This window comes from Podarcis bocagei, assembly GCF_964188305.1.
Source record: "Podarcis bocagei genome assembly, chromosome: 5".
NCBI classification, from domain to species: Eukaryota; Metazoa; Chordata; class Lepidosauria; order Squamata; family Lacertidae; genus Podarcis; species Podarcis bocagei.
This window is the reverse complement of record NC_138129.1, coordinates 33019383-33037690: the sequence shown is the minus strand read 5'-3', so window position 1 is coordinate 33037690 and position 18308 is coordinate 33019383. Positions and strand designations below refer to the sequence as shown.

The 18308-nt window shown below is 43.5% G+C and overlaps 1 protein-coding gene across 6 annotated transcripts in view; it reads right to left on the bottom strand.

The window, feature by feature from the left end:
* The window catches only part of LOC308587322 (arf-GAP with SH3 domain, ANK repeat and PH domain-containing protein 1-like), a 35302-nt gene that overhangs the window by 14106 nt on the left and 2888 nt on the right, over positions 1–18308 (bottom strand). For 4 of the 6 annotated variants that reach the window (XM_081194846.1, XM_081194847.1, XM_081194848.1 and 1 more), the window contains 16 exons: positions 18164–18236; positions 14743–14888; positions 13795–13860; positions 13383–13432; positions 13140–13269; positions 11230–11315; positions 9986–10061; positions 8970–9065; positions 8267–8367; positions 6983–7052; positions 6513–6600; positions 5987–6035; positions 5149–5312; positions 4394–4527; positions 3638–3729; positions 1502–1691 (listed from right to left, as the gene is read on the bottom strand). In XM_081194846.1, the coding sequence (XP_081050972.1) occupies positions 1502–1691; positions 3638–3729; positions 4394–4527; positions 5149–5312; positions 5987–6035; positions 6513–6600; positions 6983–7052; positions 8267–8367; positions 8970–9065; positions 9986–10061; positions 11230–11315; positions 13140–13269; positions 13383–13432; positions 13795–13860; positions 14743–14888; positions 18164–18236 (1611 nt within the window). The remainder of the gene's footprint in view (positions 1–1501; positions 1692–3637; positions 3730–4393; positions 4528–5148; positions 5313–5986; positions 6036–6512; positions 6601–6982; positions 7053–8266; positions 8368–8969; positions 9066–9985; positions 10062–11229; positions 11316–13139; positions 13270–13382; positions 13433–13794; positions 13861–14742; positions 14889–18163; positions 18237–18308) is intronic. The other 2 variants (XM_081194851.1, XM_081194850.1) reach the window with 1 other exon arrangement.

Here is an 18308-nt window from a genome sequence, read left to right as displayed (position 1 = left end):
CAATCTAAATAACCATTAAATAAATAAAGTACAGTGGATCTGTCATTATTTCTCCCTGAGAGGTTTTTTTTTTTGTAAAGGGGGAAGGGAGGCAATACTGTATATGAGATGCAAGAGACAAAGGGAGAAGTACATAAAATACACAAAGGCAAAGGGGAATATGATCCTGGGTGCCAAATGCTGAGTCAAAAATAATGAAGAGGAAACAACTGTGTTGCTTTATTATGCAAGCAAAAGGCCTTGGAGAAATAGCCAAATAACTAAAGCAATGCTATTCAGTGACTCAGAGTTTATGAATCTCCTTAGTGTACAGTGGTACCCCACAAGACGAATGCCTCGCAAGACGGAAAACCCGCAAGACGAAAGGGTTTTCTGTTTTGGAGGCGCTTCACAAGACGAATTTCCCTATGGGCTTGCTTCGCAAGACGAAAGCCCATAGGGAAATCTCCGGGGACCTGTTTTAAATTGCTGGCGGTCGGGAGCAAAGACTTTCGCCCACAGCCGGCCTTCAGAAGAGGTCCTGGACCTCTTCTGAAGGCCGGCGGGGGGGGGGGGGCAAAAGTCTTTGCTCCCCCCCGCCTGCCTTCCCGGGACAGCGGATACTTCTCCGCTGCCCCGGGCGATCTTAAAATGCTGGTGGGCGGAAGCGAAGCGTTCGCTGCCGACCCCCAGCATTTTAAAATCTCCCCGGGACAGCAGAGACTTCTCTGCTGTCCCGGGGAGATTTTAAAATGCTGGCGGGCGGGAGCGAAGCGCCCCGCTCGGGATGGCGGCGTAGACCTGCCTGCAGTCCCGGGACGGCAGGCAGCTCTGTGCCGCCATCCCGAGCGGGGCGGGACTTAGCGCCCCGCTCGGGATGGCGGCGCAGAGCTGCGCTGGTCCCAGGACCGCAGGCAGCTCTGCACGGCCACCGGGAGCGGGGCGGAGCTTCTCTGCTGTCCCGGGGAGATTTTAAAATGCTGGGGGTCGGCAGCGAACGCTTCGCTCCCGCCCGCCAGCATTTTAAAATCTCCCCGGGACAGCGGAGGCTTCGCTCCCGCCCGCCAGCATTTTAAAATCGCCCCGGGACAGCAGGGGCTTTTAAAATGCTGGCGGTCGGCAGCAAAGCCCTCCTGTCCCCGGAGCTTGCGGGGCGGGAGGTGGGAAGAAGGGCTTTTCTTCCCACCGCCAGCCTTCAGAAGAGGTCGGGGGACAGACTGTCCCTGGACCTGGTCTGAAGGTGGTTTCCCTAGGAACGCATTAATTGATTTTCAATGCATTCCTATGGGAAACCGTGCTTCGCAAGACGAAAAACTCGCAAGAAGAAAAAACTTGCGGAACGAATTTATTTCGTCTTGCGAGGCACCACTGTATAGCCTAGGCGCAAATACCTTCTCTTACAGGGTTCAATAAAACCTGTTCTGGTTGGACTGTGTGTGCTGCTTTCCTCCTGCAACATTGGTGTTATCTCTGCTAAAGTGTAGGTGTGCTTGTCATCTCTTTGGGGCAGAAGAAGCCTCACCTGCCTGTACTCCAGAAGGGCCTGATTTAAATCCACCTTTTCAGCATATGCCTGAAGCAAGATAAATATATCCTTGTCTTTGACAGCATCCTGCAGGTCCTTGAGCCTGGCAGCTGGGCTCTCTGTGGTCCTCCGAGCAACATACTTCCTATCAACATACTTGGAGATGATAAAATCCTTCCGGAGAGCCCTGTAATGGTGCAAAGCACAAATTGGAAACCATGGCTCTGATGGGGCATTTTGATGCAAAGCCAGCAGAAAAGCCGATGTCAAGAATAGCCTCTAAGTCAACAAGAAGCAGAAGTTCAGAGCTTCAATCTATGGGTAGAGACTATGGGTTTCACCAGATGACCTATTTATTGAGCATTCATCATGATTTGCTTACACAAAACCTACACAGTGTTTAGGCTATGCCTGACCTCTATTGAGCATTTCTTCTGATTTGTTTGCAGGGTGGACCAGTTTAGGATATGCTTTATATTTTATGTAAAACATCTTACACCTTGCCCTTTCAGAAGCAGAAAATAAACCATTGTTTTAAAGTGTGCTCCAATAAGGGAATTAAGATCAAGATATGAAACCTGGTTTCTTTTCCCTCAGTCTGATTATTATTGGCTTGCGGTAACACAGAGACAGGTTTTTTCACTAGTGTCATTGTTGTTGTAGAACGCTGACCTTGCTGAAATGCAAGAGAGGTCCATCAGTATTGGCATGCTGCCGGTTTTTGAAGTCACACCTGTTTAGACAAGCATTTGCTTGATCTCCTGCTTCAAACCTCCTGCTTTAATTGTTTTAATTGCTGTTTCAGCTCTTTTAATTGTGCTGTTTTAATAGTCTTGTCTTAGGGCTTATCTATACTTAACTGTCCTCTGAGCTTTCTCATCATGGTCCACACTTTAAAACTCTGTGTCTGAGCACTCTTTCTTTCTGCTCTGGAGCTTTCCCTGAGAAAACCCATGTATCCTTGAGTACCCCCCCCCAGGAAAAAAGCACTTACTACTACTACTACTGGGATGCGGGTGGCGCTGTGGGTTAAACCACAGAGCCTAGGGCTTGCCGATCAGAAGGTCGGTGGTTCAAATCCCTGCAACGGGGTGAGTTCCCGTTGCTCAGTCCCTGTTCCTGCCAACCCAGCAGCTTCAAAAGCACGTCAAAGTGCAAGTAGATAAGTAGGTACCACTCCGGCAGGAAGTTAAACAGTGTTTCCGTGCACTGCTCTGGTTCGCCAAAAGCAGCTTAGGCATGCTGGCCACATGACCCAGAAGCTGTTTGTGGACAAACGCCAGCTCCCTCGGCCAGTAAAGCAAGATGAGCGCCGCAACCCGAGTCATCCGCAACTGGACCTAATGGTCAGGGGTCCCTTTACCTTTACCTTTACTACCACTACTACACAACAGGGTTCTTATGTTCAACTGGGGGTGGGGGCAGGGTAGGCTAAAAAAACTACCAGGATTTTACCAGGGATCTTCCTATATACCTGGCTCTCTACATCAAAACAGCAGTGCAGGAAAGTCTGTGTCCAGACAATCTCTAAAGCCCAAGTCCTCAGGTGTTAACCTCACATCCTTATTACACATGCACTCTCTACTAATTTAACCTACATCATTTATAAGATATTATGTCACAAGTAGTACAAGGTATTCCTATAAATTTGTTAGGCAAAATCTACCTATGGTGAAACCATGCTGCCTTATTGTCTATCTGCTATCTTCTCTTACATATCTAAGATGCACTCTTCTAACATTGACAGTAGGACCTTGTAAACAGAGAGGTAGGACTTTTGCCTTCGTTCCCTGCTTTTACACTTCTCAACTGGATTATGGACTTGATGCGTCATTGGGTCTGATCTATGCCAACAAAGTATAAAATATCTATTTTAATAGATTCCATAGTTGCCATCTCTCACAATATAACCACTTAATGCACTGGATGTAAGAAACCCTCTTTGAAAGTTCTTGCCACAATCAATTATAGACAATAAATCAATGGGTGTCACCAAAATTTGTTTTGTTCTGACAGTTGGCTTGTGATGTAATGTCGGAAATGTTTGGGCTTCTCCCATTGCCCACCCCCCAACACTCTTTCCCACTCACCAGAATAAAAAAAAACAAAAAAACCACAATTAAGATTATTTACATTGCACTATTAGTAGAAGGCTTTAGAGATGCGCTGGGAAGATTGGCTTCAACAATGTCATTAAACTGTGTGTTTCCAATATTCTTTGCCAACTGCAAAACAAATAAGATGTAATTCAACACACAACAGGAAATAAAAATATAGCTATGTCAGTGCCAAGCATGTGTTTGCCCACAAGCTGCATCCTGGATGGGTCTTAAGACAGAGAAAATCACGTTAGAGTAGGAGAAATGTTGAACTATGGCAACATTTGAGTAGTACCTCTGTGTTATTTATGCCCTGCTTAGCTTAAATGTAAAGGAAGGAGTAAGGAGGAAAGTAACGACACAGACACAGCCACTCTGTGTGTCTGTGTGTGTGTACATACTATGCATTTAAAGTAAATTTAAACCCCATAATGCCCCCCAAAGAATCCTGAAAAATGAAGTTTGTCAAGGCTGCTGGGAATTGTAGCTTTGTGAGTGGCAAACTACAGTTCCCAAGATTATTTGAGGGGAAGCAATGTGCTTTAAATGTATGGTGTTCACACAGCCTGGGTTAGCAGGCAAGGTGAAACCATGCTAACGTCACAGAAAGTGGCAGACTGCAAAATAAATGGGGTAGAGAGGAAAACAGCATAATCACCGAAGGAATGTTGTAACCAAAATAGAGCTTATTAAAGAGGTGAATCAGTTGTACTTAGAAGGGGAAATGCCATCATGAACTTTGAATGGAAGGTGGTTGTTGTAGTGCAGAACACAGTCAGAACACCCTTACCAGAAGCTCTGAGGTTGCCAGTTTGTCCAAGGCTACTGACTGAATACGGGAATGATGGACACCCATCTCTCGGTGAATGCCAGAGCATTCAATGCAAATCAGGATTCCCAAATTAATGGAGAGCCAAGCTGGGTCTGTGCAGAGTAAGCAAGAACAAAACAGGTATTGTCACCTTCCTGAAGGTGATGGACAGTATGGTAAGAAATCTTCACACTTTCGCCTCATGGAATGTTCTCAACACCTCTGAGGGCCCTCAAAAATGTCAGTGGAAGGGGTGAACACTTGCTCAGTTTACTATAGAGCAATTATCTTCAAAGCTTCAAACACATGAAATGAAATAATAGGATGTCTAGTGAAAACTAATGACTTCCTAAAAATCACTGCAACCCCCCCATCCCCTGCCCACATGCCCTGGGTTGCTGTGCGAAAGAGAAACCTGGCAGACAAGCAGCGGCAAGAACAGACCCATCTGCCATGTCCAACAAAGTCTCTTGCCAGGTCAATTCCTTCATCCACGATCACGTCATGGATGGCAGTGGTCTTATGAATCATTGACCTGGCATTGACCAGACCCTGAGGCAGGAATAGTCCTCAGACAATGTCAGTCCTCAATAATGACATGATCTGGTCATAGCATAAGTCCTCCTTCTGCTCGTGATCACTGAGATTGGGTATCCAATGCATCCCCCTTTGTAGAACCTGCCCCAGCCATTCAGGGTCAAAATGGGAAGTAGTTCAGCTGTCTCCTTTTGCACCTGATGCTGAGCAGTCACAGCACATGCTGTTTCCTGGCATGCGCTTTATCTCCTTGATGATAGCTCCGGTCAGGTCGTCCATGCTGCACTCTTCCCTGCCTTGTGCTTGTTTGAATGCCACGTTGAGAGCCTCTTCTTTACTATTGCTGAGGACAGAGACCCATCTGCAAGGCAGAAGGAAACTACTGTCAGATAAATTGAACTTCCCCACCCTTTCAGTCGGCCTAGGCCTCTGTACTGTGGACTGCATGGATGGCTACAAGTGGAAGTAAATGGAAGCCACAATCTGTAAGGAATCCAAAGTAAATACCTTCCCCATGCATGCCATTTCCTTAAGCAAAGGGATGCAAGGCAACAGATGAGCTTGAAGATGGAACTTCAAACCACACTATGATGTTGTTAGGACACTTTGCTAAGATGGAAGATGCTGGACCCATAAGCAGAGGTCCCACCTGCACCTGGGCCACTATAGCAGGAGACTGCAGTTCCCATCATTCCTGACCACTGACTGTGCTGGATGGGGCTAATGGAAGTTGGTGTCCAACAACATCTGGAGGACCACAGGTGTCCCATTCCTGCAGCATGGGGATGCAGGCACACATATATCCCTGTGAGTTCTGTTAGTTTAATGTAGCGGAGGTCAGCCTCCCCCCTACAGGAAGAATAACAGAACCATGCATAATGTGTAGTTCTGCTCAAAGCCCTGTTAATAGATCAAAAATAAATGGTTGGGGCTTTTCCCTAACATGAGAAAACAATAAACATAGAAGTGTCACCTGTTGCACTTTTTCAATCCACACAGGTCTTAAGGGCTCCATCCCTCCTCCCCAATACTTACATGGTACATTCCTGTTCGTCCTCTGCTAGAAAGTGGTATGTTCGGTTATCTGAAATAAACACACACACACACACACACACACACACACACACACACACAGAGTAAATTTGTTTTAGAAATATTATCAGAACACAAAATAATCCCCCAGAATCTCCCAACAAACCATGAGCTGTTAAGTAAACCAAGGTTTGTTTTTGATTTACCACTCATGGTTTATTAGGAGGTGATGAAACATGAGCCCTAGGTTGCACAACTGCAGCATAGCTGGGGGAGGAGCAAAATGCTCTGGGGACCTGCAGGCTTGCTTATTCTGACTAAACCATGATTAGATTTACTGGTACATTATGTGTAAATGGGCCAAGGTCACCCAGTGAGAAAGGAATGAAATTCAAAGATAAGGTAAGGTTTAAGATGTATTCCCTCCCCGGACTCCTACAAAAAACCCCTCTTCACCTGTACTTTTCCTATGAAGCACTATAGGAAAAGGGTGCTCTTTGAAATGCTTCCTCAGAAAATGAGGACTTACGTGAAATAAGATCAAAGCACTTCCTGTCATCCACGTTTGGCTTCACTTGGCAAGTGAGCAAATTCAGCTTGACTGGAGTGCGATTTAGCTAGATGATGAAAAAGAAAAGAATATTGTAAGTCAATTTTAACAGTGTCCAGCTGCACAACATACATACAATATGGATTATGCACATACGAAACAGAAATAAGGTGGGTCTTCACTACACACTCATCATTCTGATCACCACTAGACCAAATACTGGTGTATGAAGAGCAACAGCAAACATTGTTCAGAACCAGGAAAAACTCACTCCTGACCCCTGGGATAACAAGTGTTTCTTTTAAGGGATACTTCAAGCTTCACTTTTGTAGGGAAGCTGAACTTTGGAAGTACCCAAATAAAGTTATTGTACGTAACTGGTTTCTGAAGAAGCTTATTCTCTAATCCATCTACACTGAACAGGTTCTAATACGAAGCATAGTGCCTACCGTGCTGTGTGAGATGGTCAGGTAGCCATACCTGACTGTGCACTTTCTCTTCTGCCAGACCTTTCTTAAGCTGAAATTTAAAAGTAACATTACATTAAACAGAAAACAGAAAGTCTCAGGTGGGAGACCCAGCCTGTCAAATACTAATTCCAACCACTTCACTAGGGTAAGTGCATCAAAGGGCATGATGGAAATAAACATGATGGCTGTCATCCTAAATTAATTCACAGAAGTTCATGGGAGGAGTGTCTACTGTTGTTTCCCCCTCCTACACTCACAAAAGTCTCTCCGGAGGACTCACTTGAACAAGCATCTTAGTGACAACATCACATCTCTTATTTAGCCCTTGTTACAACCACATATTAAACTACATAGGATATTTCTAAAATGACATTGGGTTACATACAAACATGACACAACTCAGTCTACCAATTTTTGTGAGGGTAAGGCATGGACCTTTAACCAGCAGCATAACAAGCAGGAATTCAGCAACACATGTCCCTCTTCTCAACATGGAAATGCATGATGAGAAATTTCATCCATTGAAGTTTTGCCTGTTCGGTAGTTGCTTGTTTCTTTGTTTTGTTTATTTATAGTCTGCCGTGCCATATAAAATCTTTCCAAGGCAAGCTTGAAGAATGATTTGGTTCACATGTCACATTAAATCATAGTTAAAACAAACAAACAATGGTTTAATGTGAGCAGATGGTGTGCTGGTGCATGCTGCTGAAAGGGTAGACATTTCTCTACTCCTTCACTACCACTGCTGGGAAGCAAGCCAGAGTCTGTTTTGTCATGCTGCCCAAATCCAGGTTTGTGGTTTGCTTCTCTCCAAACAAACCATGAGCAGTGAAACTAAGGCTTGCTTTTGGCTTGATACTCATGGTTTGTTTAGAGGAGAAAAATCATGAGCCCAGGTTTAAATATCACAACAAGCCAAACTCTGGCTTCTTTCCTGGCAGAGTGGTAACAGCATGGGTGCAAGAGGAGTAGACAAAACTTTTCAGCAGCATGTGCCAACACACTGTGCATCCACATTAACCCATTGGTTGTTTTAAACTATGGTTTAATGCAATGTGTGAACCAGACCCATGAGTGTGGAGAATGCTGCTGAGTTCAGGTTCTGCTTGCAGGCTTCCCATAAGCATCTGGTTGGCCACTGTGAGAACTGGACTTACATGAACCATTAGCCTGATTCAGCAGGCTCTTCTTATGATTTTGTTGTTGTAAACTGAGCTCACAAAATATATTTGCAGTTGCCAGATCTGAAGTGGTTTCACTTACCCATCACTTTTCTTAAAGAGACTCCCAGATCTCTCTGTGCCATACTGCTTATTTCCTTGTAACTGGTGCATGCTGTATCTCAGTGGCTTGCTAACAGAATTCTGTTGGGAAACAGAACAGTTTTGCAGAACTTTGTAGTTTTTCTGAAGTACAAATCTAATATTGGCCCAGGGTTCAAAAATCTAAGCTTCATGCTCTTACAATTATTCCAAACCTCTGTTCACATTCACCAAAAACATTTGTGAAATAGAGTTCCTTATTTTCTGACTCCAGCACACTAGAATTTTAATGTAAACCCACCCAATTTGCACATTCTGAACCAAGATGGAAACTGAAACATAGCTGTGTCTCAAAATCTGTCCGAATTTTGCAATACAGGTCTCAAACCAAACAAGATACACAAAACTGCACATATTAAGGGAAAGCGTGCAGACAAAATGAGCTTATTAGTCAAAGTAACATGGAAAAATACATACTGCGGGAAATGACTTGCCCAAATCCATACCAATGGCCACGATGCGTACAAAATATGTATATTAGGAGAAATGTGCACAAAATTGCATGAAGATTTTTGAGTCCTTTTTTTTTAAAAGCACACTGATGAGGAAACTGAACTTAAGATTGAAACAATGTTGAACTAAGGGAAACCAAATTAGCTAATTCATCCATCCCTATTCCTAGGCAAAAGGAGGTGCTCCCTCACCAGTTTTACCTCCTTGGGCTCCAGCTGCAGTGCTGCTTTCAGCTGATCGCGAAGAGAGCACAACTGCTTCTTCTCCTCATCCTGCTTGGCCTTCATCTGAAAGGGCAGCGCAACAAACATTCCATCAAGCAAGGGAGTTCTTCCATCTGCTGCTGCTAAATCCCTTCAGTAGGCATTTCCTTCCTGTTTTTAGATTCTACACTGAGTAACTCTGCTATGTATACTGCAGAGATGGGGAGGCCGTGGCCCTCCAGTTCCCAAAACAGTTCCCAGCCAGCTTGGTCAATGGTCACTCCCAATAGGAGCTACTGTCTAACAACAATATCACTTGGAGGGCCATAGGCTTCCCACACTTACAAAGACTAAAAGTAACTAAGGCTGATCACCACTTGCAAAAGTCCCCGCTTAGATTTTCATGTGCCTGCACTTTTAGGCCACATCCAGTTCTGTCACACTATTATTGTGCTCTTCTACGGATCCACATGGCTGACAGGAACCAGTGCAGGTGAAAAAACAGGATATGCATTTTGTATTAATAATAGTTGTGTCCTCTGCACCCGAACAGAATATCACAGGGCAGTGACCTAACAATGGGTATTTTCTGCTCCTCCTCCTGCACTGTATAATGCCTCTTCTTCTGTCATACATGGAGCAGCAACCATCAATTGTATCAGAAGTCTTGTCAAGACTTACCTTTTTGCCTTTTCCCGGCTCATAACATTGGAACCTGTTTTACATGTTTATGTGTTTATAATATTGCTGTTTTATTGGTTTTAGTTCAATGATATTATACTATGCCTTAAAAGCAGTAGACATGGTGACAATATTATTGTGAAGGGGGAAATACATACAATTTGCTGTAGCTTTTATGATTTGATTATGTTCTGATTTTTAGATAGCTTTTGAGTTTTTGGTTGCTTTCATTTAAGTTAGTGACGACCATTAATTTCAGCAAAGTCTGCTCTCAGCAAATGTTAGTCGAACACAACCCTCTGAAACTGATGAAGCATACTCACACTCTGAAGCTCAGGAGTAAGATTCTCTATAAACTGTTTGTGCTTCTCTGTTGCCTTTAAACATGCCTGGAAAAAACTGTCAGAAAAACATTGTGGAACAAAAGTAGAAAAAGGATATTCCCAGTTCCCACCCCAGAGGCAAAGCACAGCCATCATAGCTAGTAGCCACTGATACCCTTTATCCTCCATGAATTTGTCTAATCCTCTTTTAACACCCTGTGGAACGCCCTCCCACCAGATGTCAAAGAGAAGAATGACAACAGACTTTTAGAAGACATCTGAAGGCAGCCCTGTTTAGGGAAGCTTTTAATGTTTAATAGACTATTGTATTTTAATATCCTGTTGGAAGCCACCCAGAGTGGCTGGGGAAACCCAGCCAGATGGGTGGGGTATAAATAATAAATTAAATTAAATTAAACACATTCTGAGTTGGTAGCCATCACTGGCCTCCTGTGCAAGTGAGTTTTATAGTTTAACTATGCACTGCGCGAAAAAGGGCATTATTTAATCAGTCCTGAATCTTCCAACATTCAACTTGGTTGGACAACCACAAGTTTTAGTGGTATGAGAGAGAAAAACTTTATCTACTTTATCCATTCCGTGCACAATTATATAAACTTCCATCACGTCACTTCATACTCACTTTTTATCAGAAATATAAAATCCTAAATGCAACTTTTCCTCATGGGGAGCCACTCCACCCCCTTGATTACTTTGCTTGCCCTTTTCTGAGCCTTTACCAGCTCCACAATGTCCCTTGGGGGTATTCCAAACATGGTTGCATAATCCAGGGCTTAATCCAGATTGGAATGTTCTGGAACTCCCTTAAGGCTGGAATGGGACCTTTTTGAGTCTGGGGGCTGCAGTGGAAAACTGTAAGGGGCCACATTTCATAAGCAAGCAGGGCCAGAATCAAAAGTGGGTGAAGTTGGGCAGCGCAGTATCGCACATCTTGAACACACAGGCACAATCACACAAGTTACTTAACGCAGACGTATACTTAAGGGCAAGGCTTAAGGGTTGTAAAGATGTAATGTGGGGAAGCTCTGCTATGGGGAAAGAAGAGTGTTCAGAATAACAATAAAAAAGGTGTGGCGAGAGAGATCTCACACACACTATAAATGAAAAATACATGAATATCATAAGGCTCTCCTACAGAAGCTCATGATATAATACTGTTGGGATGCTCAAGAATTTATTGCAACTTTGTGAGGAATGAGAATATAGGAACTGAATGCACTTACTTGAACTGGGAGTTGCAGTGATTGATGTTGTTCTGCAGCAAGTCAACTCCTTTCTTGGTGTTAATCTCATTCACTTTAATTAGGTACTGGAGGGAAAGTGAGCATGGACCTGCTGAGTTTACTTATTTTGTTTTGTTTACTTATGCCTCCTCTGCTCAAATAGAAAACAATGTTCTGCAGTGATTTGTTTTGTTTAAAAACGCTTCCCCCAAATTACATGCCTTTTTTTTTGTAAATTGTACCTTGCATCATTAGCATAATGAATTTGCTACATGAACTATATAATACACTAATTGTTCTTCAAAGACAGCACAATAAACTGGCTAAGATCTAGATTTCTTGTAAGCAGAACTCAAAGGAAGTTCCTGCTGCTGGAAAGTGGGCACATAGGGAATCTCCCACTTATTCCCTCTTCCCTCTGCAGCACCTGTGCTATCCAAAAAGCTGCTCTTAAGGCCAGGAGACTCACAGAACAAAATGGAAGGTGGTACAAAGTAAGAGGGCAACAATCAGGAAAAATTGCCTCCCCCTGTCCTTTCCCCAGTGGGATCTTCCACTGGATCTCAGTCCCTTCCATGAATGAAAGGAGCCCTTCCGTTTATGGAAAGACAAATCTGGATCAAACTCTTTGTATTTAGATAACTTAAATCAGTTCCGTTTCCCCTCCTTCAAATTCTAAAAAAGGCAGATATTATACAGTGTTTACACTGTCTTTTAATTTACCCTTGATAACTCATTCTTACTTCCACAGCTACTAGTGTAGAAGGAGTATTTCCCCCCTAACAGTGAATAGCAAACACATTCAGTTGATGCTGGTGGATATGTTGTTAAGATATCCCTTTAAAAGTAAAGGACCCCTGGACAGTTAAGTCCAGTCAAATGTGACCATGGGGTGTGGCGCTCATCTCGCTTTTCAGGCTGAGGGAGCCAGCGTTTGTCCACAGACAGCTTTCCAGGTTGTGTGGCCATCATGACTAAACCACTATTGGTGCATGGAGGACCGTGACGAGTGCCAGAGCGGCACCTATATAACCACATTGCATTGTACCAAAGAGAATACACTCTCAGGAGGAAGCATTGCATTTCCCCAGGTACAAAACACAAAGCATTAAGACTTCAAGTGCTGGAGAAATCTGATATCCTGGCAACTGAGCCACAATCCTGAAAACTGCACAGAAACAAAATAGAGGTCCAGCGCCGAGGGCCTTGTGGTGGTCCCCTCACTGCGAGAAGCCAAGTTACAGGGAACCAGGCAGAGGGCCTTCTTGGTAGTGGCACCTGCCCTGTGGAACACCCTCGCCCCAGATGTCAAAGAGAACAACAACTACCAGACTTTTAGAGGACATCTGAAGGCAGCCCTGTTTAGGGAAGCTTTTAATGTTTGATGCATTACTGTATTTTCATATTTTGTTGGAAGCCGCCCAGAGTCACTGGGGAAGCCCAGCCTGATGGGCGGGGTATAAATAATACATTATTATTATTATTATTATTATTATTATTATTATTATTGAAGCAAGCACACATTTATTGTAGAGAAATGTCTTACATCTGGACTCAACTTCTGTTTGTACTGTAATATTTTTTTTCTAGGTTGTGCACAGTCTCATGTAGGAACCATTGTTTCATTCCATCAACAATGAATGTAAAATCTTTAGCAGAGGAGAATGCCTTCTTAAAAAAATTATTGCATCTACTTGGCCTGCAAGTGCCCTGCTTATGGAGTTCAGAGATGCTTCCTTTCTCCTAAATGAAGTAATAGTTTGCAACTATTATTATTATTTACATAACAATTTAAATAATCTGATATCTGTCCCATAAAGGGAAATAGACAGACTATATCAGTGTTGTCAAGCAGACTGATCCACACAGGAAACGAAAGGAAGAAGCACTTTTTCATCTGCCCCACTCACCTCACACATGTGTAACTGGAACATCCTTCGTTCCTTTTCCATCTCCTCAGCAATCTCCCCTCCTGCAACCTCTGTCCGTACCATCCCATACTGTTTTGCCAGCTCTCGTTTTTCCTTCTCTATCTTTGCACTGAAATTTAGAAAGAGACAGTATTTATTAATGGCTGTGTGCAGGTGTATTTTGCTAGAAACAATTCCAGGTACAGAAGCAATCACTGGCTTAAGGGGGAAAGGCCAACTTACAGTTTGCTCTCATAGTCTTTATAGGCTTTCTCAAAAGGCTTTTTAAAGTCCTATCAAGAGACAAAGAAACTAAGACTTAATAAATCTAGTTGTTGTTTTATTTCTTCTTCCCTATTTCAGTACTTTCAATGCACCTCACATTTCATACAGATTGCTAAACTGTTATGCTGCCCTATATGGGGTGAAGAGAATCAAACCTTTATTTTCCCTGCCTGCTATTTTCATGCTTTTTATAGTGCATCTCAATACTTGATCCCACAGGATTAAAAAAATGGAAAGAGAGCCATTTGTGCCTCCTTGAAGTTCTTGGAGGAAAGACAGAATGCAAATGTAAAAATGAATGAACAAAAATCTAAGCAATCTCACAGTAATAACAGGACAGAAACACATTTTTCAGCATCTATTTACTCACCCCTTTAAAGTCTCCCTTGATCAGTGAGTCCAGGGAAAAGTGAATGTTGTGATACAGGCTCAGCAACTACAAAAAGAGAGAGTTCAACATGTAGCTAGCACTAACAGCTTCTTCGTATTATTGAGTGCTCTCCAACAATAGATGATAATCTCAGGCATCATTTTCATTTAGAGAATACAATACTGCAGATTTAGGGCTTTGTTTGCTTGTAACAACCTAAATAAAAACATATAGATCCAACTGGCACTATGGGAATGCAAAAACAAGTGCAACAAGCAGGCAATCTCAATCTTTTGAGTATTACCCCAAACTCTTAAAGCATCTCTGTAGTCCAGTCCAAAACTTTACAGATCTCTTCAGAGGCAATGTCTTTTCTCAGAGATGCCAAACCAATTTCAGTAAAGGAAAACCAGAAGGCCTATTGTATGAGAGGCATTAACACCAAATAGTCTTGTCTATTTGATATAGCAAAACGCCAGTAATATGTGGCTTATAATGCCACCTAGTCCGGGCACATGTGGAATCTGCTGGATCAACCCAGTGGACCATTTCTCACAGTGGACGTCCTGGAGGTCCTGGAGCATTTTGTGCTTTAGAAATGTGCGTTGTATTTATGATTTTTATTGTAAGCCCCCTTTGGAGATCCAAGTTTTAATTGAAAGGTGGGGATGGAAACGTTTAAAATAAAGTAGAACAAATAAAGCAAAAATAATTGCATTATTGTTTTAGCTTGTCAAAAAGGAATGGGAAAGGAGGGAATCAAACTGTAGACTTATTTGCATGCCCTAATTTCAGTAAGTAAAGGCAAGGTAGCCTTTTGAGATTCTCCCATGGCCTTTGCTCTTCTCCTTAGGGCCCGGAAGGGAAGACTGACACCATTGACCATGCCCCTGTCATCATGCTTCTGTTTTTCAGACAAATCTGTGGGTGCGGAGAACAGTTTCATACCAGGCTCTTAACAGCATCAAGCAGCTCCCGTGAGAATGAAGCAAAGGTGATGAAGGCTTCAGCTAGCTTCTCATCACTGTTGTTGTGATAGTTCCCTGAAAACCTCTCCTGGGTAATAATGTGAGCTTCTAAGTGGTTAATGAGATCTGCAGAAGCAAAATTTGTTTGAACATTCATGTACGCCTTTCTGAAACAAACAAAAAGATTCCCTAAAATGACAAAACAGTGAGCTACCTGTTTGACTGAATTAGCAATGAAAGCCCTGACACATATTGATTCAGGAGTAAGTCAAGTGGTTATGCTTTGTTAAGTTGCTTTCTTGCTAACAATCAATAAATTATGGAGTGATATTTTCTTAATGGCAGCTATTAACTACAATTTGTTTGTACATGGCAAAACAAAGGTACAATTTGGGCAGAGTCAAATGGAGGAGAGGGGCAGATGGAGAGAGCTGCCAATACGATGAAGGATTTTGACATTGTGCAGCTGCTGCCTTTGGGAACCTGACCCAACTGCAGGACCAGCAATTCTGCAACCTGTTTTTAGGAATCCATTTGTTTCCAAGAAACTCTACTTGTATTATTTTAAACAGCTGTTGTAAAGATGACACCCCTGGATTTCACATTGCTCGGGGAAGTGAGGAACATGGGGAACTACTGATACAGTGGTACCTCAGTTTAAGAACAGTCCGGTTTAAGAACGATTCAGTTTACAAACTCCGCAAAACTGAAAATAGTGTTCCGGTTTGCAAACTATACCTCAGTCTAAGAATGGAATCCGAACGGTAGAGGGGCACTGGCGACGGGAGGCCTCATTAGGGAAAGCGCACCTCAGTTTAAGAACAGTTTCAGTTTAAGAATGGACTTCCGGAACGGATTAAGTTCGTAAACCGAGGTACCACTGTACAGAGTTCTGATCATTGGTCTGTCTTGCCTATGCTGCCTGACAGTGACTTTCCAGACAAGAGTCTTTTCTAGTTCCATCTGGAAAAACCAGGAGCTCTGCCTGGGACCTTCCACATGCAAGGAATGTGCTCTACCACTGTTGCCAAATTATAAAGATTTCGTTATCATTTTAATGTGGTTATCACACATTTTAAAATATAGGGTAATGGTTCCCTGCATGGAGTATCCTAAGCACAATATGACTTGTTGTGAGTAAAGTTTTTGAGTGTGCACACTTCAATAAATAATGATGATGATGATGATGATGATGTTGCACTCCACCCCAACCTCCAAGTGGCGCTTACTCAGAGTTCTGTTTCCTTGGAATGAGGGACAGCACCGTCTGTAGTGTCTTTAGGATATATGGTTTAGTAACACATATGGACAACCTGAGCCTAAAATGAGGGGGTTCACAGCATTAAAACCTCAAAAGATCTTGCTTCTGCCATAGCCACAGCCGTGGTTTCTAGCAGAAATCAAGCATGGCTCTCCCTCTCCAGCTTCTGCCTGCAGCCTGTTTTCCTCTCTCACACACAAGTGCCCTGGCACTTCCAACTACCAATTAAGTGAGGGAGGGGGCCCACCCTTTTGTTCTCTGGCACAGAGTAACTTGATCCTTATGGCCATTAACTCACACACACACAAAAAACCTTGCCTGACTAGTTCAACAATGAGATCCTCCAAGATATTTTAACCCTTGCTAGTTCCATGATCCCAGGAATTAGAAGGGAGTCAGGCATCATGCAGATTAACCCCCCACAACTCACAACAATATTATGAATGCAGTATGCCATTTAATTGCCCAAGCGGCTTGCAAGTTGTTTACAAAACCAACTGCAAAAATATTAGCACACTAATCTAAAATATTGTTATAAGTTTGAGGTGTTAAGGTATGTGCCAGACTCCTCTAATCTCTGGATCCAGCAAGTGTTAGAATTTAATCAAGGCTTTTAATTCTTGGAATAGTCAGGCTAGTGATAACCTGGATGACAGGCCATGAAGAGGGAATAAGGGGCTAGGCACAAGATGGCAAATGGGTGGAGCCCCCTCCCTCAACAAATGAAGTCAGAGTTTAGAGTGGAGAGTTGGAGCAGTAATGTGACACAGAATCAAAGCAGTGCACAGAGAGAGAGAGAGAGAGACAGACGAGAGAGAGAGAGAGAGAGAGAGAGAGAGAGAGAGAGAGAGAGAGAGAGAGAGTGTCATCTGCTTGAATCCAAGATTGCAGCTATGGGAGAAACAAGACCCTTTTGGGGTGTTGATGCTATGAAATGCGCCCCCCCCCCATCATAGGCTTAGGTACCGTATTTTTCGCTCTATAGGACGCACTTTTTCCCCTTCAAAAATGAAGGGGAAATGTGTGTGCGTCCTATGGAGCGAAGACGCCATAGCCCTGCGACCCTCTCCCGGCTGGAGAGGTGACGCGCGGCTATGGCAGGAACCTCTACAGCCCCGTGTCACCTCTCCAGCCGGGAGAGCGGGCGGGCGGGGCTAAAGCAGCCCCCCGCGACCCTCTCCCGGCTGGAGAGGTGACGCGCGGCTATGGCAGGAGCCTCTCCGCTGCGCCTTTCCACTGCTCCCTGACCTGCTCTTTGGTGGTGGGCTTCCCCCGCCCCAAAGAGCAGGTCGAAAGGAACCTGAAGCCTGGAGAGCGAGAGGGGTCAGTGCACACCGACCCCTCTCGCTCTCCAGGCTTCCAAGGTAGCCGCCTGAACGCACCTTAAACGGCACCTTGTTTTACAGCGGGAAAACAAGAGGGGGAAAGTTCTCCCCCTCTCTGTGCAGTGCTCCTGCCGCTTCACTGAAGGGGCGCTGGGCAGAGAGGGGGAGAATACTTTTTTCTTGTTCTCCCCCCTCTAAAACAAAGTGCGTCCTATTGTCCGGTGCGTCCTATGGTGTGAAAAATACGGTATATATGGGTAAATAAACCATATACTGTACCATAAAAGCACAACCCCACAGTCTCCACTGTGACTCATTCCAAAAGGAAACACGAACCCTGAGTAAGCGCCTGGAATCTCACAACACTAGGAGATTGGGATGGCATGCAATAAAAGAAATCCATTAAAACAACACAACAGTTAAAAGAACAAATTAGAACTATTAAAACAGGAGGCTCCGGTCAGGAGATTAGGGAGTGCTTGTTTAAACAGGTGTGTGTATGCATAAAAGCAAGATGTGTCTTTCAAGATCTCATCCTATCAACTACATCTATGGTTGCCAAATTCTGTCTGCAACCCTATACATACTTGCCAAAGAGCAATTATTACCATTCAATTAATTTAATAGGATTTAATGGGACTAGTAGACATGTATAATATTGCATTGTAAGACTCTGAGAGGGATCGTCTTCCTATAAGAATTGATAAGTGGACACTGGTAAAATTAGCTCTTTTAAGCAACCCTTAAAGGTACAGGAAAATTCTCAGGGCCTCTGGGCTGGGCAGCCCATAGCACATCCCCAATGACAGTCTGACCTTGTCCAGTTGTGTGCTCTGCTTTCACTGCTTTCCTCATTTTTTGCAGAACGATTCGATCAGAATCTAAAGCCTAAAGGCATTAAAGAAAAAAAGAAAAAGACATCCTAAGCACAAGCTGCTCTCCCAAAGCAAAACAAAGTTT